Genomic DNA, 26,228 nt, shown 5'->3' on the forward strand with positions numbered 1-26,228 from the left:
GATTAGTATAGATATTTATTATATATATAATAAATATATATCGATTAATATAAAAAAATTTTAAAATATACTAATATATTAATATTTTAATAATTTTTAATTGTTAATTTTAATTATAAAAAATATATACAATATATATAATTAAAATTAATAATTAAAATTTATTAAAATATTAGTATTAATATACTTAAATTTTTTAATATATATTAAGTATTTTTAAAGAGTAAGATAGAAAGTTAAAATTTATAATAAATTAATAACGTTCCTAAATTGAATTTTACTAGTGTATAATTTGATTTAGTAATAAGAAAATATAAATATAAATAAATAAATAATAAAATGATGATTATTTTAAAATTTAACATATTCACGATTATATTTAACTTACACAAAATATTTTATTAAAAAAAAAGGTAAACAATAAAGAATTTTTGAGAAACAATAAATTTAACAGGACACGCATCTGAGCATTTTTGCTTACATGTCGTCACCTGATTGGCTACACTTACAAAAGATTTGCACATAGCAGCAATAAACCAAAGATTTTGTGTCAACGAGAAGTCAAGAATCCATGATTTTGTGCCACGTGTCCAATCACGGAGGCTCTGGAGAAATCAGTGGCACTAGATACTTGCTCTCCTCCTCGAATTTAACTTGCATGTGAGGTGAATTTGGGTTGAATTTCCAGAAAATTTCACCCAACTAAAGAAAAAAGGTGTTAAATTATTTCAAGGGGAGCGTTTTGTCGCAACTCGTTCCAAGAATATAACAACCACGTCACCAAGTGCAAAACTACGTTTCTACCCCTAAACCTTATCCCAAAAGACGATCGCGTCCCTTGGTAGCTGACGAGGCGTGATGTGATTGGCCAATAAAAAAGGCGCTGGGTGCTGCAGAGCGAGAATAAATAATCAAACCCTAAAAACTCTCTCAGTGCGCTTCATCTTTCTTATTTATTCCGGTCTATTATTTTAAGTTGCTAAATTTTTATTGGGTAGGCGATTTTATCAAACTGAAAATAATAATTTTAAAAGACACTCACTAATTTTTTAAAAGACACACCCAGTGCTCTTTTGTGTGTGTTTTATTTATTTTTATATTTTTAAGTTTTTTGGGTGAAAGAAAAAAAAAGAAAAAAAAAAGAGAAAGCATAGGAAATGGAGAGAGAAAGAAAGAAGGAAAGAAGAAGAAGCTCTTCTCTCTATCCCTCTCTTTTCTCACGATTTTATCTTTCTGTCTTTTTTTCTCGCCAGATTTTCTCGGAATCCAAACACACTCTCTGAGCTTCGCTTCTTCTTCTCCCTTGAGATCTGAGGCGACTCTCTCTTTCTCTCTCTATATCCGTTCTCACTTTCTCTCTCTAACCGAAACTGATTCCTTCTTTCGTCGTCTTCTTCAGTTGCTTCAGCAAAGTGGTATGATTTTTTTCTTTTCACGGTTTCTCACTAAATCATACTTGTTCTGCCAGTTAAGATCACTTACTTGTTCCGATTTTGAATCTATTATTCTGTTCTGTGTGTGCTTGGATCTCGTTCTTGTGTTGCGATGCAAAAAATGAGTGTGAACAAAATTCCTGGAAAGTTGGTCATTTCTGTGATCCTCTAAAGATCTTGGTGGTGTTGTGCACTTCTTGCTTTTTTTGGCTCAGTATTTGATTCTCTCTGCGGTTTTTTCTTTGGTTTTTTACTCTTTTGTACTTTCACAAGCAATTTTCTCTTTTGTTTGAATACAGTTATTTTTTATTTTGTTTTATGTTTTCTGTGTGTGCGGATGAAAGTGAAAAGGAAGCAGTGGATTAAGTAATTGTTTTAGATTAGTGTGCTCTTGTTTATGTTTGGTCTATTTAAGTAAATCTAGGTCTTTGACTGTGAAGCTTGTTAGGGTTCAGTTCACTGCAACACGGTGGATTTGCTATTTGTTTTTTTAGTCGCTATGTTCATGGATGATTTAATTTTTTTTAATTTAGTTTAATTTATTCTATTTTTCCAATTTTTTTTTTCTGGCAGGCTCTCTTTGCCAAAATAGAGAAATATTCCATGCTAGTTGGATTGATGGGTATTTGAAGATAAATAGAGAATCGGATTGCTGAGGAAGCGATCTTTTATCTATTTATTCGGTTGTATGTTTCTTTGTTTGTGTAGTTTTTGTGCTATAAAGGAGTGATTTTTTTGCTGAAATGAATGGAAGATAATTAAAAACATCTCTTTTGAATGAATTTTACTTCTGAGAGTAGATGTTCTATTTGAAGCTCGTCTTACCTGCAGTGTCTCTTGTAAGCTTTATCCTTTAGGTAATGTATTTGAACTTTCAAAGGTGTCCACGTAATTTGATGCTTTGTTGTGCTGCTTCTTTGTTATTATAATTCTAACTCTCTTGTGGTTGAAGGCCAGTATTAATGGGTTTGTTGTGTCTTTTTATTCAGCTGATTGAAGTCAACAACTTAGGCACACACCTTGAAGAAGAAACGACAAGATGAATCACTTGACTGTTGAGACTGAAGATTCTTTTGCTGGCTTGCTTGAGCTTGCAGCCAATAACGATGTGGATGGTTTCAAACGAATGATTGAGTGTGATCCTTCCTCTGTGGATGAGGTTGGGCTGTGGTATGGCCGTCGGAAGGGATCAAAACAGATGGTCAATGAACAAAGAACACCTTTGATGGTTGCTGCTATCTATGGTAGCATCGATGTTATGAGAATGATTCTTTCACTCTCTGAAGCTGATATCAACCGGCCTTGTGGTGCTGACAAGAGCACTGCCCTTCATTGTGCAGCATCCGGTGGTTCCGAAAATGCTGTGGATGCTGTGAAGCTGCTTCTTGCGGCAGGTGCTGATCCAAATTCTGTGGATGCCAATGGGAATCGTCCCATAGATGTTATTGTTTCTCCTCCTAAGCTTGAGTCTGTCAAAAACAGTCTTGAAGAACTTCTTCAAACTGATGATTCTATTACTGGGTGTAATTTGAGGGTAATCACAAACACATTTAATTCATATTCTCCACCTTTGTCAACTTCACCTGAGAATGGATCCCCTTCTGCACCAGATTTCCAATTGAAGTTAAAGTCAAGTGATGTCCCTGCATCGTCTGTGTCTGAGAAGAAAGAATATCCGGTTGATCCATCCCTTCCGGACATTAAGAACAGTATTTATTCAACCGACGAGTTCCGAATGTATTCATTCAAGGTTCGACCTTGTTCTCGTGCTTATTCCCATGATTGGACTGAATGCCCTTTTGTGCATCCAGGGGAGAATGCTCGGAGAAGGGACCCAAGGAAGTACCATTATAGTTGTGTCCCTTGTCCTGATTTTCGAAAGGGTGCTTGCCGGCGGGGAGATATGTGTGAATATGCTCATGGAGTTTTTGAGTGCTGGCTTCATCCAGCACAATACAGGACTCGTCTTTGCAAGGATGGGACAAGTTGTTCCAGAAGAGTCTGCTTCTTTGCCCACACTGCTGAAGAGCTTCGGCCCTTATATGTTTCAACTGGTTCTGCGGTTCCCTCTCCCCGTTCAAGCACGTCTTCGGCCATGGACTTCGCTGCGGCCATGAGCATGTTGCCTGGCTCTCCTTCTTCGATGTCTGTCATGTCTCCTTCACCATTCACTCCGCCAATGTCACCTTCTGCAAATGGCATGTCGCACTCCTCTGTTGCATGGCCGCAGCCAAATGTTCCAGCCTTGCATCTTCCAGGAAGTAACCTTCAGTCTAGTCGGCTGAGATCTTCTCTCAATGCTAGAGATATCCCTATGGATGACTTTGACATGTTGTCTGATTATGATCAGCAGCAGCAGCTCATGAATGAGTTGTCTTGCCTCTCTCCACAGCCTATGAATTCTAATTCACTAAATCGCTCTGGTCGCATGAAGCCGCTGACTCCGTCAAACCTTGATGATCTTTTTTCTGCTGAGAGTTCTTCACCTCGTTTTGCCGATCCAGCTCTGACATCAACTGTCTTTTCTCCAACTCACAAATCAGCCGTCTTCAATCAATTTCAACAGCAGCAAAGCTTGTTGTCACCTATTAATACAAATTTCTCGTCTAAAAATGTTGATCATCATTTATTGCAGGCCTCTTTTGGGGTTCAGGCATCAGGAAGAATGTCTCCGCGAACTGTGGAGCCTATTTCTCCAATGAGCTCTAGGCTTTCGATGCTAGCTCAACGCGAGAAGCAGCAACAGTTTCGGAGCCTTAGCTCCCGGGAACTTGGCTCCAACTCTGCTACTGCAGCAGCAGCTGCTTCCGTCAATTCTTGGTCAAAATGGGGATCCCCCAACGGTAAGGTGGATTGGGCAGTAGGTGCGGATGAATTAGGTGGTGGTGGTAAGCTGCGTAGATCTTCGTCATTTGAGCTTGGCAACAATGGGGAGGAGCCTGATTTGTCATGGGTGCAGTCACTTGTCAAGGAATCTCCAACTGAAATCAAAGAGAAGTTGGCCACTAATGTCTCCGGTGCTGCAGCTGCTGGATCCTTGAATGAAGGATCAAATATGGGCACACAAATGGAGTCTGTTGATCATGCCGTATTGGGAGCATGGCTCGAACAGATGCAGCTTGACCATCTTGTGGCACAGCAAAATTAATTGGTTTTGCTGTCCCTGAGGTAGTTAACAACAGAAAAAGGTTACAGTAAATAATATATAAGCTTTTTTGAAGTTTTGTTATTCCTGGAAGACTAAGGAAGCAGTAAGAAAAAGAATCTCCGAGGAAAATTCATTTTCAATTTTAGTGTTACCAAAGAAGTAACTTTTAGAAGGGTCAGAAAACCACTGGGTTTGCATTCAAACAATTAATCCCAGTGTAGGTTTTTTGCCTGCCAATCTTTTCGAATTTTAGGTTCACATTCCTGTCATTTTTTCCTTCTGAGGAGCAAATGTTCTATCAAAAAATCAAGCCCTATTCCTAAGTTTGATCTATATCTTTACTTTTTTACCATTTTATTTTGGGGGTAGAAAACGAGATTACAAATGGTCATTGGATTTAATTTCCTTGAATCTCCATTTTGATCCAGTTTTGGGGATGAGAACACAGGATGTTGGGTATGATATTTCTCATGTAATTTGCAATCAATAATTGTGGATTCTGGGTAAATTAGGAATATTTGAAGGTTGATCCTTTGGTCATGTAACATTCAATTAAAGTTTATTGCCATATTATTTTAATATCTTACTTTCTATTTTTTTTAATATGATCCCTCTATTACACTGGTATTATAATCATTTTAGCACTTGGTTAAATGCCGATTTATATGGGTTCTTGGTATTTTCACCAGATACCAGCCTTAAAACTCTGCTTATGGAATTGATACTGTAAATGTCCATAGTTTTTGATTGCTTGTTATTCTCATCCGAGAGATCATCAATGGTTTTTATTGAAATGAATAACTTATTTTATAATTTCTCTGATCAGAACTTGATATCAAAAACCTATATTTGGTAGTCATACTGTCATACATAAGGAATATATGTTTTGCTCTAAAATTGTGACATTTTTCACCTAATGCAATGAAATGGTTACTTATGAAATAAGGTCTAGATGATAAGGCTCAGTTATATACTTGTATATTCTTAAATCCCAAGGCACTTCTACCGTTGTTTACTTTGAGATCAACGAAGGTGCTATCTTTTTTGTTCCTATCTTAAATAAGAAAAAAAGTTAAGTATTGAGTGGCACGATGCATAAATTTATATATTATGCATAATACAAAACGATGTATTTATCTTTCAAAAAAAGAGAAAAGTTTGTAACAAATAAAAGATGGGTTTTTGGCATCCAAGCCATTCAAAAATTTGTCACTAATTTTAAGATTTGGACAGCTAAACAAACAAGTGTATGTCATGATATGCTTTCTGAAGTTGGAAGTGAGTTGACCCCCCACAAGCAAATCGATATCAACAAAGTAAAGTTAGGTAAAATTCCACTGAATCAAACTAATCACAAAGGAAATAATAATTGTTTATATTTTAACCATAACACGCCCTTTTGGACAAATCTTATGTTTTTTGATACCCTTGATTTGTTCCTCCCACTTTTATAGAAGTAAAAATAAATGCTTAACCCATGCACTCTAACTACAAACAAACAATCTATCTATCTATATGGTATCTATAACCGGCCATCACTCTCAAGGAATATTTTTATTCACATCTAATCCTATATGGTATCTATAACTTGCTAGCTTTATCTTATTCACAATGCAAAATTCTCTTTGTTGATAGGAAGGCTCAAAATATTTTACATTTTCTTTTGTTTTGCTTTTTAGTTTTTTCCCTTTTTTTTCTTAGAGCATTATAAAATGGGTATGGTTTAGTGCTTTGCCCAATTTGGCAATTGATGACTCGTTTCTCAACAATATTTATATTCGATATCTTCATACCTTGTAAGACAAGGGGAAAACAATTTAAAAGAAAAAGGGGAATCATATCCTCCATTGTCCATAGATTTAGAATAAACTAACTTTGTTGTAAACCTTGTTATGGCTACTATTTTTTTTTTACTTTTTTGGAATTGATTCTTCAACTGTTCGAAGTCCACACACGTGGTTGAGGTGGAAAAATTTTCAATCCGGTGGTTCTAGACTTTTAGGATTATTTTGTTACTCAAATTTCATTTCCTATGAGAATCAAATATACTTAAAGAAAAGGTAAGAATTGAAATGATAGTATTTTAATTTTCTGGAATCAAATTTATTTGGAATAGCTTTTCAAACTTTAAATCAAACATGAAAATATGATATTCTCATCTTAAAACTCCTAAAAAATTATTTATAATTTTTCCAAACACACACAATATTAGTATCCTTTTCCACAGTAAGAAAAGGAAAATCACTTGAACTATCATTATTTGTCCAAAACATAATTTAGCAGCTTTTTGTGGTGATATATTATTGTATTTTGGAAAGTAAACAATAAATAACCATTTTGACATAGAAATTCAATATTCGACAGAATAATCTACAAAAAGAAATAAGATATTTTATCCCTTTAAAGATTTTTTTTAACAAAATTGATAATCAAGGCCATAAAAAAAGCATTGCTAATCAATTGCAATACATGCTAATATTAAGAGAGTTATAAAGAACAACCAAAGAACAAAGTATAGAAAATGAAATAAGTTCATTGAATTCAATTCTTTTTCCAAATAATATTAAAATCCACTCGTCCTTAAACGTTTTTTATTAAATAAGAAGCGTTGTATTATTTGTTAATTAATTAAATAAATCTTAATTCTCTATTTATGGTATTTTATATTAGTAATTTAGATTTATAATTTAGAATTTAAAATTTATATTATTTTACTTATTTTTCTCCTTTATTTTTTAATTTCAATAGCAAATTAATTTTTATCGAAGATATGGAGATTCAAATCCGCAACTTCGTAGGTGAGTATGAAGAGACTATGTCATTTGAGCTATAACTCATTGGTGAGGATGGAGAGCCAATGAATTATAGTTCAAATGGCATAATTTTCATATACTCACGAGGTCGTGGTTTCGAATCTCTCTATCTTTGATAAAAAAAATAACAAATTAATTTTTAGAGAATATACACTATTTTCATTGAACCGCATTAGCATTCACTACTAAAAACAGACAATACGTATAATAAAAAATAAAATAAAAACCAAAAACCGAACCTCCTTTAATATTTCAGTAATAATTGAATAGATTTTGGTAGATTTGTTGGTGTAGATCGTGATACATAGCCATCAGAGGAAGAGATATTGATTGGAATGGAAGCATAGAAGGAGGGACCCAAGTTCAACAAACATAGTATAACGATATGTCATTGGAAGAGAATTATACGCTTTGATAAACCCTAACATCCTAGTTTAGAACATTATGTTTCCAAAGATTTGCACCCCTAAGAAAGGACATTACCCCATTTTAAGTTAAGAATATCGTATTATTATCGACAATGTCAACTTCTGTCGTAGTCATTTAGACCTACATGCATTTAATAAGGTCATATTAATTAGTTGTGTGTGGACACTTCTATTTCTTCTAATACATGTGTGCTTGTTTCTCTTCGTCTAAGCAAGTTGCATCTTTTTTATATACAAAGCAAGTAGATAGTTTTCACCCAACTAAATAAAGAATTTAATTTTGATGTATTAATAGTGTAAAATATTTAATTGTATAATTATATTTATTTTTTAAATTATTATTCACACGATTAATATAAAAAATAATTATTTTTATTAACATAATTTTACGTAATTAAATACACATATTAAATTATTTTATACTGATAATACATCAAAATTAAATTTCTAAATAAATTAGCCACGGTAGCTTTTGGTATAGATGAAGTGCCAACTGTCTAATGAGGTTATTGTTGAGTTTCTAAGTTTAATCTCTTGTTAAAAAGGGAAATTTTTATATTGTTTATTTTAGTCGTCATTATCATGAGAATAAAAGGTTTCGTTGATGAAAAAAAAATTAAATGGTCAATAACAATTATTTTAAAAGACAATTAAATCTTCAACAAAAAAAATTCTTTTTGTTTGTTAATCTTTATTTTTATTAGATTGATTAATCCCTCTATTAATATTTTCTTTCTATATTAACAAAATAAATTTGCATGACATGTTAAACGGTTGATTTATCTATTAAAAATTAACTAGAATTAATAATTTTTTTTGTTAAAAATTTTATTATCTTTTAACATAATTGTCAAAGCTATTTAGTTTTATTTTTTATTGCCTTTTTTAAATATATTAGCCAAATTTACTGCATAAAACCAAAAAATATTAATAATTTTAAATTATTTTTATTTATAAAAATTAAATGAAGAATATATTAGTGATTAATGTGTCACATAAGTATATTTTAAAAAGAAATCATTGACAAAAGGGCTAATTAATCTCACAAAATTAAATACCACATGCTGAAAAGGATATTTTTTTTTTCGAAATCCCGTAATCCAAAAAAATTATCGGACCAAATTGAATATTCACTCTAAAAAGGAATATGTTCTTCAATATAAACCTAATTTAGTGGCAATTCAGGAGACTCGTTGTAGTGGAATCGCTGCTCTGAACTCAATCAAAAGAGTTGGGTTTAATTATCATATTATTGTTGACGCGCAAGGATATTCAGGGGGGATTTGACTTCTTTGGAATGATGCTAGTCTGCAGATTAATGAGATCCGACGACATGAGCAAGCACTTCATGTTCAAATCTCAGACAATGCTGGCCACTGGGAGCTTATGATCGTCTATGCAAGCCCGCAGGAAGCTACTCAGAGGGAAGGGAAGAGACTTCTTAGAGAGGTTGCTACTTCTATGCAACACCCTTGGATTCTCTGTGGAGACTTTAATGAAATTGGGGATGTTTCAGAAAAGAAAGGGGGGCACCCCCTAACATGGTACAAATTCGAAGGTTCAAAGAATGGATGGAAGCTTGTAATCTCATTGACATGGGATTCAATGGCACCAGATTCACCTGGAGAAGCCCTATTTGGGAAGATGGTTGTAGAAACTTCAAGCGCTTGGACAAGGCGCTGTGTAATGTTGATTGGAATCAGCGCTTTCAGGACGCAGTAGTAGAGATTTTACCCAGAGTTCGCTCAGATCACCATCCCCTGTTAATAAGATGTGAGGGCAAAAATAGGAATCAGGGGACTAGACCGTTCAGATTCGAATACATGTGGATGCAACACAGGGGGTTTCATGATTTTCTGAAGGAAAATTGGCAGATGGATTACTCTCTCCCTAAAAATATTCAAAACTTTACGGAGAAGATCAAGGAGTGGAATCAACTAGTTTTCGGCAACATCTTCAGACAAAAAAGAATTCTTTTAAACAGACTAAGGAGCTTACAAAACTCTCCAAGGTATGGAAGGAGCGACTTTTTAGATAATGTTGAAGCTGACCTGAGCAATGAACTAGAACAGATTCTGGATAGAGAACAAATGCTGTGGTTGCAGAAATCCAGAGAAAACTGGATAGTAGAGGGAGATCGGAACACAAAATACTTCCACACTAAGACAATTATCAGAAGGCGGCGTAATAAAATCCTTAAACTTAGACAAGAAAATGGGGATTGGATTGAGGAACAGGGGTACCTAAGAGACCACATCTGTAACTATTACAAGAGTCTTTTTAAGGAAAACATTACTAACCGGGACTACCATATCAATACTAATACTTGGTATCCTGAGTTGAACGGAGCAGTGATTCAACAGTTAAGGAACTTTGTGTCAAGTGAAGAAGTTGAGACTGCTATTTTTGCTATGGGTTCCCTTAAGGCTCCAGGGGAGGATGGGCTCCCTGTGGAATTCTATAAGGATAATTGGTCTATTGTGAGGCATAAACTAAAGGAGTTTGTTGCAAAATGTTGGGCGAAGCCGGATGAGATTAGAACTGTTAACAACACACTTCTAGCTTTAGTGCCGAAAATAGAACACCCGGAGTTCATCAACCAATTCCGCCCCATTGCTTTATGCAATGTCACATACAAAGTTATTACCAAGATTATTGCGAATAGAGTTAAGCCTACTCTTAATGAGCGCATTTCTCCTACCCAAACCAGTTTCATCCCAGGGTGTCGAATACAGGAAAATATCATAGTGGCTAATGAGATTATTCATTCAATGAGGAGGATCAGATCAGGGAATGGATACATGGGCATTAAGATCGATTTAGAAAAAGCTTATGACCATCTGAACTGGGATTTTATTGAGCAGTCTTTAAGGGATTTCTCCCTCCCACCGGAATTGATAGATATCATCATGATGTGTGTTCGTTCGGTCAGTTTCCAAGTTTTGTGGAATGGAGCAGCAACTGACAAATTCATTTCTTCATGTGGCGTTCGACAAAGTGACCCCCTTTCACCCTATATTTTTGTTATCTGTATGGACCGTCTTTCGCATCTTATTAAGGATATGGTGGAGGTGGGAGACTGGAGACCTTTCTCATTTCGAAGACGAAGTCCTATCATATCCCATCTTATGTTCGCGGACGACCTTATGTTGTTTGCGGAAGCATCATCAACTCAAATGATAAAGATCATGGGCTGTCTTCAGAGGTTTTGTGAGGCTTCAGGTCAGATTGTCAACACACGGAAGACCCATATTTACTTCTCTAAGAATGTAGACACTGCAACTCGTAGAGACATCGCAGCCTGCTCTGGGTTTATGGAGACGGCAGAGATTGGTAGGTACTTGGGTGCCTATATCCTTGAAGGAAGAAACAAAAGGCGAGCTCATGCGCAAAGACTTGATAAAATAAAAAATAAGCTAAAGGGCTGGAAACAGAAATGTCTCTCAATGGCTGGAAGAGTAGTTCTAGCTCAATCATCCATCACCCCAGTGGCATATTACCAAATGCAACATGGTCGAATTTCAAAGGCGGTTTGTCATCAAATAGAACAAGCACAAAGAGCCTTTGTTTGGGGATTGGATGAGCAACACAGAAGAGCTCACTTAATTAATTGGAGAACTTTATGTTTACCCAAGGAGATAGGAGGACTTGGATTCAAGAGTCTTGAACGTATGAATACTGCTTTTCTCCTGAAAGTTTGTTGGGAGCTGATCAATCATTCTAATGCGCTGTGGGTAAGAGCTCTCAATAGCAAGTATGGTATCTCTAACTCAACCCCTTCGGTGAGAGCGACATCGGGATGTAGTGCCCTTTGAAAAAGTTTATCACAATTGTGGCCTATCATCCAAGAAAGTTTGGTGCATAGGGTAAGCAATGGTTGTTCAACCAAGTTTTGGAAGGATGACTGGTTAAATATAGGGGATCATCTCTTAAAGCATAAACTCCCAAGCGCTACCAGTGGAGATGAGGATAACTATGTGTGCGATTTCGTGAATAATGAAGGGGAATGGAAGATAGAACATCTTAAACAGCTCCTCCCGGATGAATGCATTCAACGCATTTGTGCTAATCCCCATCCGAGAGCTTCTGACCCACCTGATAAATTAGCCTGGAAGCACTCCAAGGATGGAAGATTCTCTGTTAAATCTGCTTACTCTTATAGCAATAGAATCCAATCTCAAGGAAGGGAAGTTTGGAAACGCATTTGGGCCTGAAAAGGACCGCAGCGAATGAAATTATTTATTTGGCAAGCTACTCATGACAGGATCCTCACTAACAAGAAAAGAAGCCAATGGTATGGTAGCTCACTTATGTGCCATCATTGTGGAAACACAATAGAAGACACTTTGCATGTTCTGAGGGACAGTGATGTTGTTAAACCCGCTTGGAAGATATTCATTAAACAAAATGGTATTGCAACTTTCTTTCGGATGGAACTGATGGATTGGGTGAAAAACAGTCTTGGTAATAATTGGGGCTTCTCCAGCCAAGAAAACTGGATAAACATATTTTTCATAGCGTGCTGGAAGTTTTGGAATTGGAGGAGTCAAGAGATCTTTCAATACCCCTTTAAGAGACCTACTGCTGGACACATTAGTATACAAGAATATGCTTGTGAGGTTGGAAAAGCCATCAACAAGCAGGTTCCTAGGCATGATTCTAGAGTTCGTCGAGAAACCATTATTAAATGGTACCCACCTCCTGAAGGGTGGATTAAGGTGAACACTGATGGTGCAGCTAAGAACAACCCAGGTAAAGTAGGATGTGGTGACCTCATTAGGAATAGTGACGGAAGTTGGGTGATAAGTTTTACTAGAAACTTGGGAGTTTGCTCAGCGTATATGGCAGAACTATGGGGTCTTTATTTGGGGCTTGAAATGGCTTGGACATTGGGGTTCAGGAAGGTGAAGATAAAAATTGACTCTCAAGCAGTTATTAGCAGTGTCCTTCAAAATAGGAAGTTTCTAGATGATGGATCCGTGCTATACTGCAGGATTCAAGAGCTTATGGAAAGGAATTGGACAGTTAACATGATTCACACTTACAGAGAAGCAAATGCTTGTGTAGATTGGCTAGCTAACTTTAGTCTTGAGCAAAATTGTTTCACTCAATACTGGAACTCTCTTCCAACTGGAATAGAATTTTTGTTATTAGGTGATGTTTATGGGGTGGCTCATTCCCGTAATGTAGTTTCAGTGTAGCTTGGGCCTTTGTCCCCTTTGTTCACCAAAAAAAAAAATGTTTGGTTTACGTTTTTTTTTTTATTTTTAAGATTTTGCTAAATAAAAAAATTGTTTTTTATTTTTACTTTATATTTTTTTTATCATAAAATTCTGAAAACAAATATATCTTTAAAATTTTTGGTTTCGCTTTATTATAATATAAATAAATAATACAAAAGGATAAAAGATGTTAAGTTGTTGAAAACTTAAAATATTAGATACAAAAAATCATGATTTTTGTAAGATTATAGATTTGAAACTAATTTTTTTTAAAAGATTGAGATTGAGAGAGAAAAATTAATCAACAGCTAAATGTAATCTAACATTATATTGACAAAATTTTTTATTAAATGTTAAAAATATGATACATAATGAAATGAAAGAGAAAGAGGCAAAGAATAGAATGACAAAAAAGATAGACCACTCTTTTGTTTGAATATTTAATGGCTTAATGGAGAGAAAAAAAATGATATATGAGTTTTATTGTCTCACATAATATCCTTAAAAGCAACTCCAATAGACAGAATGGACAGAATTTTGGGTCCTTATTACTAACAAAAGTGGAGCCTACCTATTGGAGAAGAAAAAAAGAGAGTTGTAGTATACTTTCTAAAAGAAGAGAGTCCCTCTAAGTAGGAACTTTCATTATCCAATAATAACTTGTCATGTGGCAAGTTATTATAAAAATAAATAATCATATAAATTTATAATTAATAAATATTTATATTAAATAATTAAATTATAATTAATTTATTAATAATTATAATAATTAATTATATTAAATAATTATATTAAATAATTATATATTTATTTAATTAATAATTTATATTAATTATGTTTTTTATATTAAATAATTTTACAAATTAATGTAATTTCAAATTATATATTGTGTATTATTTTTATATATAATTTTTTTAATATTAATATTTTTAATAGTAAATTATTTTTGAATTTATAAATTTAAAAAATATTATTGTAAAAAAATAGTAATTATATTAATTTTAATTATTTTAATTAATTAATTAAGTGGGATTCCAATAAGGACTAAAGCTAGTTCTTTCTAATGGAGAAGAGAGAGATATTTTTATTGTTTATGACGCAAAAGTTGATATTGAGTTACTTTTTATGATATGTGAGCCATAAATAGGAACTGGAATGAGTTTCCTATGGTCTAACCCCGCTAATTTAAAGAGTAAACAGGAAAAAATAGACAAAAAGAATTTTAGAATTAGCAAAAAAATGTACTTAAACTTTGTTTATATCGTCATTCTGCCAAACACATCATAAATCTCCAAGCCAATCATTCCAAAAAAAGAATTATATCCTATTTTAGAAATTTTTGTTTTTGGTATTAGAGTGATAATGGTATTTTTTTAAAAATATGAATGATTGGAATGCTATTCTCAAATATAAAACTGTTTAATTAGAGAAGTAAAAATTAGACCGTTCGATTTGTTAGAGGTACAGAAATTGGGCTGTTCGATTTGTGAAAGGTACATAAATTGAATCGTCCGATTTGTGTTAAAAAATTAAGAAATTTGAGGTATAGAAATCAGACCCTCCGATTTGTGTACATTTCACAAGTTTAAAAACACAAAAAATTACAATATTAAAGCATATCACTATTTTTATTTCCATATTAAAAAAAACAACTATTTTATATACAATTTTTTGAAGTTTTAATAATAAAAATAACTAATAAAAATATAAAAAGTTGTATAAAAGTAACTATTGTACATATATGAAAAATAATTATCAAATAAGTAATTTATATAGAATTTATACTAAAATTTAAACATTAAAAATATGATAAATAATTTAAAAATTAACTTTTAATAGGTAAAATATAATATTTTTAATATAAAGAAAATATAAAAAAATAAAAATTTATCATCATTTAATAATTTTGATTAAATCATCAGTAAGTAGCATTTATTGTGAGGGGCAAACGGTAATTTCACTTTTAGTAAGTTCCAACTTTCTGAAGATTGAAGATTGAAGATTGAAGAAGAAGAGGAAAAAGAATCCCCTTTCGAGTTTCGACGATGGAAGAAGAAGAGCAACCCGTGCTATGGCAATCGGAGTCCCAACACGAGTCAATTGTTTCCGTAACCCTAGCACGATCCATCACCACCGTCCTCGATTCTCGCGCCAAGAACCTCAACCATGCTATCTCTGGTTTCTCCTCAGACTCGCGCAACCCTCCTTCAATCTCCCCTCACTCACTGCACCACTCTCTTCACTTCATTCACAAGTACGCCGCCGACGCCGCACACCACCGTCACCGCTATTCACTCCATCAACTCCTCCTCCCCGTCATCCACCATGTATTGTTCCCCATTCACTCCCTCTGCCAATGTTTTCCTTTTCCCCCAATTTACTAATTATTCATTTTGCTTATTAGTTGTATAAACTTCTGTTGTTACAATTCTTAATCAGAATTCAAAACTAGATAACTATTCAAGTTTCAATTACCTGAAGTAACGAAAATTTGTTAGTATATTTATCAATCTGTTCATTTTGCTATTGGAGTGTCTTATAACGGTGTTTATAATGTTGTTTTTGTTGTTGGATTTCTTTAGTCATTGAAGTGGAAGGATTCCAGGCATGGTGGGCAGGCTATGATTTTGTTGAGCTGGCTCTTCCAGGATGAGCTTATCTTCGAGCCCATTGCGGAAGCACTTGCAGGCATTGTTGCCGTGAAGAAGGACGATCGGTACTTGTTGCTTGGTTGGTGTGTGCTTGTTCGTGGCCTCATTGAGTATGAGAATTCTGTTCACCAATCTATGTTGGGTGGTGAGTTTCACTTCAAGTTGTACATTGGTGGTCTTTGTTTACAAACTATTGGTCATATACTTGTGGGGTTGGAATGGTCCTTATTTTGAGGTGTTTGAGGATTAATTGAGTTGTATGTTGCAGGAATAAGGGGTAGGTATGGTGATCTAGTGAAGATACTCTCCACCTGCCTAAAGGATTTGGTAGGCATTGCGAGTAAAGGAAGGTATGTTTTATGTGACACATGGATCTCTGCTCTTCTGCACTTTATAGAGTTATTGTAAATTGAAGTTATTGTTATTTAGTGGTTGAATTTGTTCACATGAAAATGCATTGTATACATTAATCAATTGTCAGAGTCAGAGCAGAAAATAAGAGGAGTGTATATGGCTGTTGGTTAACTTTCCAGTTTCCACTTGGGCTATACAATTAATTTTACTTGCATCACAAATATGAGCATTTATCAAAATTTACCTTGTGCACTTTGCAACTTTAAGAAGGAAAAAAAAAACAAGTGCCGATAGTAATGCATGTTAGCCTCTGATAATTTCTTTGGCTGCTTGGTTGTGGAGTTATCTGTATTGTATTCTAGAAAATGTGGCATCATACTGTCGGGAAATAACATTCTGTTCCCTAGAAGCATTTTACTGATTATTGATGTGGTATATGTGTAATGATAATTTCAAGCGGGCAAAGTGGTCATCTTGTAAAATCTGCTGTTCATGTTTACTTTTGTAACATGGCATTGGTTTGTCCTTCCAATGTGTCAACTTTTCATCTCTTCCCCTTGGGCCTTTTTTGGGTTTAGCATATTCCTCTTTTCATTAATTCTCTAAGTAGTTAATCCATAGTTGTTCGTTATCTGATAACTGGCTCATCAGCACTTTGCAGGATGGTTTTGAGTTGCCATCTCGCCTTGGAGTATCTGCTGGGGATTGTGTTTTAGCCGTCTCTGGAGCTTTAACAAAACTGGCCGAGGTTCAAGGTAAGAAGTCAAAATTAAATGCAAGGGGAAAAGATTGGGCAACTACTTCTGTGCATTCTCCATCTGTTGATGAGGTTAAACTGGATGCAAAATCGTTGTTAATGACAAAGACTGAAGGGGAATATACTCTGTGGCATCATTTAGATGAGCTTATCTGTTTGGTGCAAAAACTACTTGCTGTAAGTTACAGACGCTTAATTCTTATATGAATTGTTAATATTTCAGAACATGTGCAATATATTAACGTTGAGCAATTAAGATATTCAATTTGGGAATTTATTTGAATAAGTTAACATTAGAAACTGATATAATTATTTAACTATGCTATTCATGGACAAAACTTTTGGGAAACCAGGGTGAAAATATTTTCTATCGTAATTTTGGGAACAAAGACCTGTTCTGATTCTGTGTTTCTGATTATTGATAAGTCCTTCAATTGTGCACTCTCATCGTATTGTATGTTAAATAAATGGAATGAAAAAACAGCAGTTATTGAGCTATCTTCCATGTTACATTGCCACGAAATATTGCTTTCGGGTTATTCAATTTCTCCCAAGATTATTATATTATTGATCTTGAAATGGAAACTGAAACGATTGCATAGGTGCGAGCAAATGCTTCAACTGTTTCTTATCAAAATTAACAAAAAACATTTATATTTTATAAGTTAGCATATATTGCACAGTCCAGCAGTAACTTTTAGCTTTATGCTACTGAACTCATTTAGTTGTTTGATCTTTAATCATTCATTTCAGTGGAGCAAAAGAAGCCGTTTTTTACATGCCAAAGGTTTGGAGCAAGTTCTTAAATGGCTGAAAGAGATAAAAGACCACTATGATTCTTTTCAAGACGAGGCAGGTTCTGGATCACAATGCATTTTTCTATATTTACTTTATATTATTCACTCACACAGTAATATATAACTTTTTTTTCTATGCTTTTGGTAAAAAAAAAATATTTACCCTTTGTATTCAATGTTGATGCTGAATACAGACTCCAATGCTCTCAAGACTGGGGATTTAGTACTCTCTTCTTGCTGGAAGCATTACAGCATGTTATTGCACTTGGAAGATCATAAGTTTTCAAAGCATTACAAGGAACTGCTGGACCAGTACCTGTCTGGAATTCAGGTTATATTCAGTAGAGATTATTTTTCTTGATTCTTACAAAATAATTTGAGCAATAATCTTTGTAAAATTTATGTCAAATAGTAAGATGATATGTTTTACTTCACATCACATTATCAAAATGTTTAAGCTTTGTTGAGTAGTGAGCATATAGATAACGTGCCTTTGGTATGTGATTTATTTTCCAAAGCTTCAGGGCTAAAATATATTTTTCCATGATTGACTAGATCAAGATGATGGGTGAATATTTTATTGTATGTTAGCTGATGTTCTTGAAGGTTTTTTGATTCTCAGTTGTGGTGCACCTCTACACTTCAATTAGGACAATGAAATTCCAACTTATCTTATGGTCTATTAAGACTTACATAAACATATCTTGGATACCTTTGGAACTTAGGTGACATGACAACTTGAGTGTTTAATGTTTACTGTGCTGTATGATTGTGTATGATAGAAGGCTGACATTCTTGAAAATTACAGTACTATATGGACAACCATTCTGATGTTAAGGATGGTGGGCTGGAGACCAGAAAATTCTTTTTGAATTGTTTATGCCTCCTGCTGGGACGTCTAGACAGCAAGAGATTTGAAAGCACAGTGATGGAATTTGGGATGAATATTTCTCGCATTCTGGTGCCCCAGGCAAGTTCTCTTTCCCAAGTCTAGTTGAAATTTTTTTTTTTTTTTTCCGGTTCATGACGTAATTCATTTGTTACATTCCCCTCTTCTTTTTGTAGCTTACTTGCACTGATGAAGATGTGATAGTTGGGGTTGTTTCAATATTCAAGGCTATCATTTTGAATCCAAATCACTTACAGGAAGCTGCAGAGAGTGGGCAGGGTAATATTGTGATGCCTTTTTTGCTCCACCTTCTTGACGAGCGTGATGGTACAGCCAGAGCTGTTGTGATGCTGATAGCAGAATACTGCTCAATGTGAGTCAGTTTATTCCTTCTCATACGATACTTAGCTACATCACTTGAATATTTCATTTTAATTTATGAATGATGATCCACCAGGAGCAAAGATAATAAGTGCCTTACAGAAGTTCTGAAGCGTCTTGGTTCTGGGAACATTTCACAGAGAAGAAATGCCCTGGATGTTATATCAGAAGTCATTCATATATCATCTGAGACACAGAAATCATTTCCTTATTTGTCTTGGTATCGTTGCTCATATGGTTGTACTATTACTCTTAGTTTTTTGGTATATTTATTTGTTGATATTACTACTTCAGGCAAGACATAGCCCACAAATTGCTAGAACGGCTTGGGGATGCAGAAGTTTTTATTAGAGAACAGGCATCTAAATTACTCCCAGTGATAGGTTAGCACTGTAATTTATAGTTTTCAATGTATATATTTGTGTTTTAGATGTCAATTGAAAACTATTATTGGGTCTTTTTTTAGTGGCTAATACTTTTAGGATTATTGTTTCTTAAGTTATTCTTGGTTGGAGGGTAAAAGTGGGGTACATTTTGAAAATTATTTTATTATAACTTTATGGTGGTACTAATCCATTGCTGAATATGTATTCATGCAGACCCTTCATTGTACTTTGCTGCATTGGTTGATCTTTTTTATTCCCAAAATGAGAATGAATCATCTGCTCGTGAGGCTATCATTGGTGTCCTCAAACATCACAACCGGAAAGTAGAAATGATATTCTTGCTGCTTGACCATCTTAGGTATATTTTCTTCTCTAGCATTCTGCATCCCATGGGCCTCCCGAAGTTGCAGATTATTAGAAGCTTAGAAATCAGAGATATTTGTGATCTGAATTCTGAAATCTGAATCATGATTAAAGAGTGAGTGTTTATAAGGAGAGTTGGGTGGTCTGCTCAGCAGGCTACAGAGGGAGAACATTTAGGGCTAGACAGTATAAGTAGTTCCTGTGACAGATGGTATCTAACTGCAGCCTAATTGGCGCAGTGAGGAGAGATCCTTTACTCATGGTTTCTGTTCTTAATTTTTGTTCTTGATTATGTCTTTGCTTCACTAAAAGTTTGCCTTATCCTTTCAGCAAAGTCAACCAAAGCCCTGATCATCAAGAGTACACTGGAGATAAAGGTAGTAAAATTTTTCCTCCAACACTTTTGACAATACAATTTGCCATTCTATGGATGAACTTTTTTCTTGGCTTCGTTGAACTAACGTTTTGGTCCTTCATAGACTCATTTATATCAATTTGGTCCTTCGAATATTTTATATCGAATTAAGCTTTTAAAGATTTGAAATTATATATCAACATGGTCTGTTGTCAAGTTATGTATGATATAACAAGGACAACTTTTTTATGCCATTTTCAATCATTGGAGGGTTCATTTGTTGTCAAAAAATTTGAATGGGTTTTTGCGTCATGTATGTCACAACCTGTTTAAGTTTCTATTATTGTTGGGGATATTTTTTGTTTTGGGGGATTGGGGGTAAATTCTTTTTGTTGCTGGTTGATCCCAACCTGAGTATATATCATCTTGATGTGTTTCAATAATTTTATTTTTTCCCCCTGTTCAGAAGTTTTTGTTATGATTTTGATAGAGTTACATTCTGAGTTTATATTCTTCTTGTTACTGCATTCATTTTGTTCACATGTCCCATTCATTGATTTCAGGATCAAAGTTGGACACTGACCGAGTACTCAAACTGGTTCCAGAGTGGTCTAAAAGTGTAAGTTTCTATAATTTGATAAATATACCACCATATACAGGCCACTAGAATTACTAAAAGTTTTCTGGTCTGATAGTTCCAATGTATAACAGGTTCAAGACTGGAGCTTCTTAATTGGACCACTGGTTGGCAAGATGTTTGAAAATCCATCAAATGCAATCATTGTGAAACTCTTGAGTTATATAAGCGAAGACCTGGCAAATGTTGCTGATCTAGTCTTGCATCATGTTATGTTGCATGTTAGAAAACAGAAGGAGTGAGTATATCTGTATCTATAATATCTATCTTTCTATCTAGGCAAAGTATTTATGCATGATATTCTTCCTTACTCTAAAGAACTTTCTTATGTGCCATATTTTTCCTGTTTGGATAACCTTCTACTATTGCTATATGATTGGAATTTTTGCGTGTGCTTCAATTTTTATATGCTGGTAGTGCAATGGTTCATGAGAGGTTAAATGATTAATGCTGATCAAATTTTATTTTTCAAGTGGCTACACTTCTGAATTCAAATAGGATATTAATCTCAATGCATTTTAGACGTAAACATTTAATTTTCATGTGTTATCATCATGTGGAACATACCTATGCTATTGTCTCTGTTGGACTTAGTCGGGTGGTGGTAGTTTTCTTGCCTTGAAAATTTTTCATTTCTATAACAGGATTGATGAAAGTTTCTTATCAAGATGGGAGTGTAGAACATATTCCAATGAGGAGTTTGAGGAAATGCAACGATCTCTATTTGAGCATTTGTGCCCACTGCTCATAATTAAGATGCTTCCTATTAAGACTTTCAATGACCTCAATTCGTCAATTATGTATGGACTCAATCACAATATAAAGCAAGGTAGATGTTTGTGCTGTCTTAAAATTTCTCCAAAATTTGGGCTACGTTGGAAAAGTTGTCAAGTTTTAATCCCCCCCCCCCCCCAAAAAAAAAAAACCAACAAAAAAAAGTGACAAAAAAGGGAAAAAGACATAATGTCATCCATTCTGAAATCTGAACATAGATTCAATTGATTACACTATCAATCAAAGTGTAGAGGATTTCTTTTGTTTATATGTCATAGTTTTCTTGCTAAATCATTACAACATGTATATCTTTATTTTGTTCTTTGGCAGATTCAGGCTGCATGGCCGCTGAGGCTGGTTATGATTGTGTTGCTGCACTCCTTCTAAACTGGTCAGTCTTTGTGCAATGAGCATATTATTGTCTCCCTCGGCTAATAATACAGGTGCCTGATGTAATTATGTAAATTTCATGCTATTCATTTGCTTCAGGGCATTTGGTGATTTTGAATTTGAAGATGTGCGGAAACTTTCGGCGGAGTTAAGTGGGCGCATTCATCCACAAGTAAGGAAAAATGACATTGCTAATTATGGATTCAAATTCTGGGAAGATATCATCATCATCATCAAGCATAGGATCTAATATCATATCTGAATTGACATTAGACTTAGGTTTAAAACAACCCAAAAATGATTGCCCAGAATGACTGGTCATATGCCTAGTTGTATAAGGATTGGCAAGCTGTTTTAAAATGTATTTTTGCAATATACTTAGCTGATGTGAGACTTAATAATGTATAAATGCCCATATTACACCTTATAACAGATTTCATACATGTCATCATTCTAAACCATATAATCTTATCGAGGCAGTTTTTGGGACTACTTTAACCTTTCTTTGTCATCTGATTCTGTAGGTTTTATACCCAGTTCTTTGCTCCAAACTAGAGGATGCTGTTGAAAATAAGAATGTAACAAAGATAAAGGCCTGCTTATTTTCAATATGCACATCTCTTGTGGTAATTATTTATTTTATTCAGTCAATGATTTTATCTTCTGCTTAAATAATCATTTTCAGTTTCTGGCATTATTTGTGTTCCAAGTTAGATTGAACTAATGTGACTTCTTTGGATTTATAGGTCAGAGGCTTGGAGTCTCTTTCTCATCCTTCAATAGATGCAATTAGAAGGATGGTTGAAAAGGTGCTGTTATGGCCTTGCCTAAATACTGATTCAGGTCTGAAACTATCTCACTTCGTGTTTTTCTTTCAGCTTTATATTTATTGAAACTAATTTCTATTACATAATTCTTTTTCCCAGTTTCAAAAGCACAACATGGATGCATTGATTGTCTTGCGCTGATGATATGTGCTGAAGTACAAGCTAAGAGATCAACCAGAGACTCTATGCCAAACAGAATTAGGGTTGGCAAAAAAGGTAGCGTTAATGTGTATGTTATCCCAAATATAAGCATAGAACTGTTACTGGGAAGTTGAATTTGGCTTCATCTATAATGTGTCGAGTCTTTTGCTGCAGGGAGTTCTGTTATAACCTATGTTATGAATCAATTCCTCAATGAAAATATGGAAGCTGCTTCAACTCCTGAGTTAGGATGTGGAAACCCCGGGTTTATAGCTCCCGTTCCTCTGTCCTTTCGTCTGTGCATGGGTAATGTTCTTATCAGTGCTTGCCAGAAGATATCAGAACATTGCAAGGAGTATTTTGCGGCACAAGTTCTGCCTTCCGTCCTTCATTCTCTTGAGGTACCGCTAATTTTTTGGTCTTAAATCTTTTTCATTAGTCTTGCTGAGTTACGAAACTAGTGTTCTCTCTGCAGTTTGAAACAAAGTCAGAGATTAGAGCAGCATGCATTCAGGTCCTATTTTCTTCTGTCTATCATCTAAGATCTGCAGTTCTTCCTTATGCGTCTGACCTCCTCAAAGTCTCACTACAATCCCTGAGAAAGGAATCAGAGAAGGTATCTTCAGTTGCTCTAATAGTCTAATACTATATATATGATTATTGTGAATGTTTAAATATGAGGCGTTGCTGTATCTATGCAAGATTTTTCTATCTTTTATCTGAGTGTGTTTATGTGTGATTCTGTTTAGAGCCTATCCAATTAAGGATGGCTTCGTGAAGAATCAAAACAAAAATATAGGTGTTCCATGTTTTTCTGGTGTACGTAGCTATTTATTTGTCTGAAGTGTGTGTCAAAAGTTAATATAATCATCACAATGTTGGTGTAATGTTAATGTTCAACAGGAAAGGGTGGCAGGTGCAAAGCTATTAGCGTCTCTTATGGCCAGCGAAGATTTGATTTTGGAAAGCATTTCAAGTGGACTATTAGAAGCAAGATTTGTTCTCTCGTCAATTTCTTCATCAGATCCTTCACCTCAGTTACAACAGTTGTGCAGCCAGTTGCTATCATGCATTATTTCTCCATGAGTTGTGACAAAGTGTTCAATGTAACATAAGCTCATTTTTGTATGTGAATATGAAAACTTTTAAATCAGGTTTCATAGGCTTACGTTAATAGTTATCAGGAGTAGATATAACCATGATTCCCTTGTAAAAATATATGTAGAATAGATGTCGAGGGTTAATGTAAAAATTCAGGGATTTACATATCCTATGATGCATCATATTTTATTGTTCTGGATGATTTTAATCTCATGTTCATTAATGACAAATTAGCTTGGAAAGTATTTTTGGGAACTTGTTATCCAATAGATTAGCCAATCTAGTCTACGATGACAAGAGAACAAATATTTATCTTTTGAAAGATTAATATGCTTTCTTCTTTACCCCCCCCCCCCCCCCCTTTTTTTTTTCTCAAAAGAATCTTTGAAAAAGAAAACAATTTTATGTTTGAAAATTATATTTGGAATGAATTTTTCTTCCTTTTCCAAATTACAGCTCCATTAGCTTTTGCTTTTTTTTTTTCTCGGACAATACTTTCTATAACTTTTATAATAATAAATCCTAATATAAAAGAGTGGACAAAAGGACTTTTTATACAACCTAACATTCATTTTCGAAGACCACAATATTTCAAGAAAAATAAATTTGTTAAACCAAGTCTTAGATGATCAATTTATTTTATTGTATGACCAAGGAGTTAAGTGAGAGAGATAGAGTATTGATATTTTCAAAATAATGGATACACAAAATTAAGAAAAATAATAAATAAATCTTGAATAATTTTTTTATAAGGTGTAAGCCTCACTTAGAATGAAACCAAACCAAATCCAATAATTCAATATATAATATGAGCAGAGGTATGAAATTAAAGTAGTTTTCCCCCATCCATCCCCCGTAATATAGAGTCTTAGTGTTCTGATCAGCACAAGACAAAGGAAGAGAAGAGTGAGAAGCATGCTTCAAGTTGTGTTTGCTGTAGCATTCTCAGCTGTGCCCTTAACCTTGTATATTCCACCAATAAGGAGCTTCAACCTCTTTGTCAACGCAATTCAACACTTCCTCAGAGATTGCACCCTTTTCTCTCTTCATCTTTATCCACGCATCACTCTTGCTCTCTCTCGCATCTTCCATCTTACCTGGTAGATCATACTCATTCATCCATCTTTATCTATATTTTTCTTGTAGCTTTACCTTTTCTGGGTTATGTTGTAACAATTCTGGAAAATTATAGTTTTTTTTTTTTTCAAATAAGAAAGTGGATTAAACTTTTATTGGATTATTTTCCAAGCACCATTCCAATTGTAAATAGTGGATGAATGTTAGTTGAATGATCCTCGATCCCTCTTTCAACAAAGTGGGCACATATCTTAGGAACAACATACGTACACACTTTTTATACCTTTAAATTTGATTATTCATTTCTTAACTCTACTTTGAAAAGGAATGAAGAAGATTTAATTACATTAGAGTGCTCATAAATAAGAACTCAATCACCCCGCTTATTGCAGCGTTGTGATGGAAGAAAAATGGTACCAGAAATATCTAAATCAAAGTCAACCTTATCAAATAATAAATAGGAGAAAACTAGCATGATCTACTTTTTTATTGTCGATTTCATTTTCTAAAATAGCGTTACTCAACTAAATAAATAAATAAATAAATACGTCTATGACTATTGGATTGCACACTTGTGGACGTGGCAGCATGTCCTCTTTACCAAAGTATTAAAACAAAAAAGAAATGGCTATGAAAGTGACCAAAATACCAAATGAATGAGACTTTTTTATTTATATAAATATAAAAATATTTTAATTCTTTAAATACGCACAATACAAAAATATTATCAGACCAACTCATATGATGTTCCTCCGAAATAGATTTTGTTACCATTCAGATGCAGCATCTGCGAAATAGAGCTAGGCATGTTAGAATTATTTTTGATGCATCATCTGCGAAATAGAAGAGCATCATTTCTACTTTGTTTCCTGCAAAATGAAAGAGTGACTTCTGCTTCATCACTCACGAAATGGGTGAAGCACGAAAAAGTAGAGCAAGAGCATGAGCAAGGATAGAGTAGAAATAGAAAAAAAAAAAAGAGTAAATACTTGATCTGGTCCTGACATTTTTTGCGAAAGACAACGAGGCTTCTAGAAAAAAAAATTACATTCAGGTCCCTGAAATTTTTTTCGTGAGATAAATTAGCCCCTATGTGAATAATTTATTTTTGGGGTTAACGAAACGTGAATACGTGGCAAGTTAAGATGGTGATGTGTCCGTTAAGTGCCAGCTTGAATTGGCATATTAATAAATCACCCAATCCGGTCCCTGACAATTTTTTGAAAATATAATTTTGTGTTTTATCTGCACTTTACAGAACATGATGAACCCTAAACGCCTCTTCCTCCTTTCTGCTTGTGTAG

The 26,228-nt window shown here is 34.3% G+C and overlaps 2 protein-coding genes across 3 annotated transcripts; both read left to right on the top strand.

Moving 5' to 3' along the window:
* The first annotated feature begins 901 nt into the window (after positions 1 to 901).
* LOC112696049 (zinc finger CCCH domain-containing protein 30) lies at positions 902 to 5,162 on the top strand. 2 transcript variants are annotated; one of them, XM_072196726.1, is made up of 4 exons: positions 936 to 1,415; positions 2,007 to 2,119; positions 2,234 to 2,290; positions 2,423 to 5,162. In XM_072196726.1, the coding sequence occupies exon 4, from the start codon at positions 2,473 to 2,475 to the stop codon at positions 4,579 to 4,581; it is 2,109 nt and encodes a 702-aa protein (XP_072052827.1). In that variant the 5' UTR covers positions 936 to 1,415; positions 2,007 to 2,119; positions 2,234 to 2,290; positions 2,423 to 2,472; the 3' UTR covers positions 4,582 to 5,162. The 2 variants fall into 2 exon arrangements, with proteins under 2 accessions (XP_025604417.1, XP_072052827.1); XM_025748632.3 differs by lacking the exons at positions 2,007 to 2,119; positions 2,234 to 2,290 and having other exon boundaries at positions 902 to 1,415.
* A 9,823-nt stretch (positions 5,163 to 14,985) lies between these two features.
* Positions 14,986 to 24,102, top strand: LOC112696050 (uncharacterized). The gene is made up of 23 exons (XM_025748634.3): positions 14,986 to 15,371; positions 15,627 to 15,840; positions 15,964 to 16,045; positions 16,701 to 16,983; positions 17,560 to 17,662; positions 17,798 to 17,934; positions 18,412 to 18,573; positions 18,669 to 18,865; positions 18,950 to 19,093; positions 19,168 to 19,256; positions 19,473 to 19,617; positions 19,953 to 19,999; positions 20,541 to 20,596; positions 20,689 to 20,852; positions 21,259 to 21,443; positions 21,719 to 21,779; positions 21,878 to 21,950; positions 22,303 to 22,404; positions 22,525 to 22,621; positions 22,705 to 22,821; positions 22,921 to 23,147; positions 23,222 to 23,362; positions 23,650 to 24,102. The coding sequence occupies exons 1-23, from the start codon at positions 15,090 to 15,092 to the stop codon at positions 23,830 to 23,832; spliced, it is 3,291 nt and encodes a 1,096-aa protein (XP_025604419.1). The 5' UTR covers positions 14,986 to 15,089; the 3' UTR covers positions 23,833 to 24,102.
* The last annotated feature ends 2,126 nt before the right edge of the window (positions 24,103 to 26,228 follow it).

This window comes from Arachis hypogaea, chromosome 6 (genome assembly GCF_003086295.3).
Source record: "Arachis hypogaea cultivar Tifrunner chromosome 6, arahy.Tifrunner.gnm2.J5K5, whole genome shotgun sequence".
In the NCBI taxonomy this organism is placed as follows: domain Eukaryota; kingdom Viridiplantae; phylum Streptophyta; class Magnoliopsida; order Fabales; family Fabaceae; genus Arachis; species Arachis hypogaea.

Excerpts from the sequence above, each read along its gene's own strand:
- LOC112696050 (XM_025748634.3), top strand. The coding sequence starts at position 15,090 with ATGGAAGAAGAAGAGCAACCCGTGCTATGGCAATCGGAGTCCCAACAC. Across the intron at positions 19,257-19,472 it reads TAAATTACTCCCAGTGATAG|ACCCTTCATTGTACTTTGCT; the intron begins GTTAGCACTGTA and ends GTATTCATGCAG. Across the intron at positions 20,853-21,258 it reads CATGTTAGAAAACAGAAGGA|GATTGATGAAAGTTTCTTAT; the intron begins GTGAGTATATCT and ends TTTCTATAACAG.
- LOC112696049 (XM_025748632.3), top strand. The coding sequence starts at position 2,473 with ATGAATCACTTGACTGTTGAGACTGAAGATTCTTTTGCTGGCTTGCTT.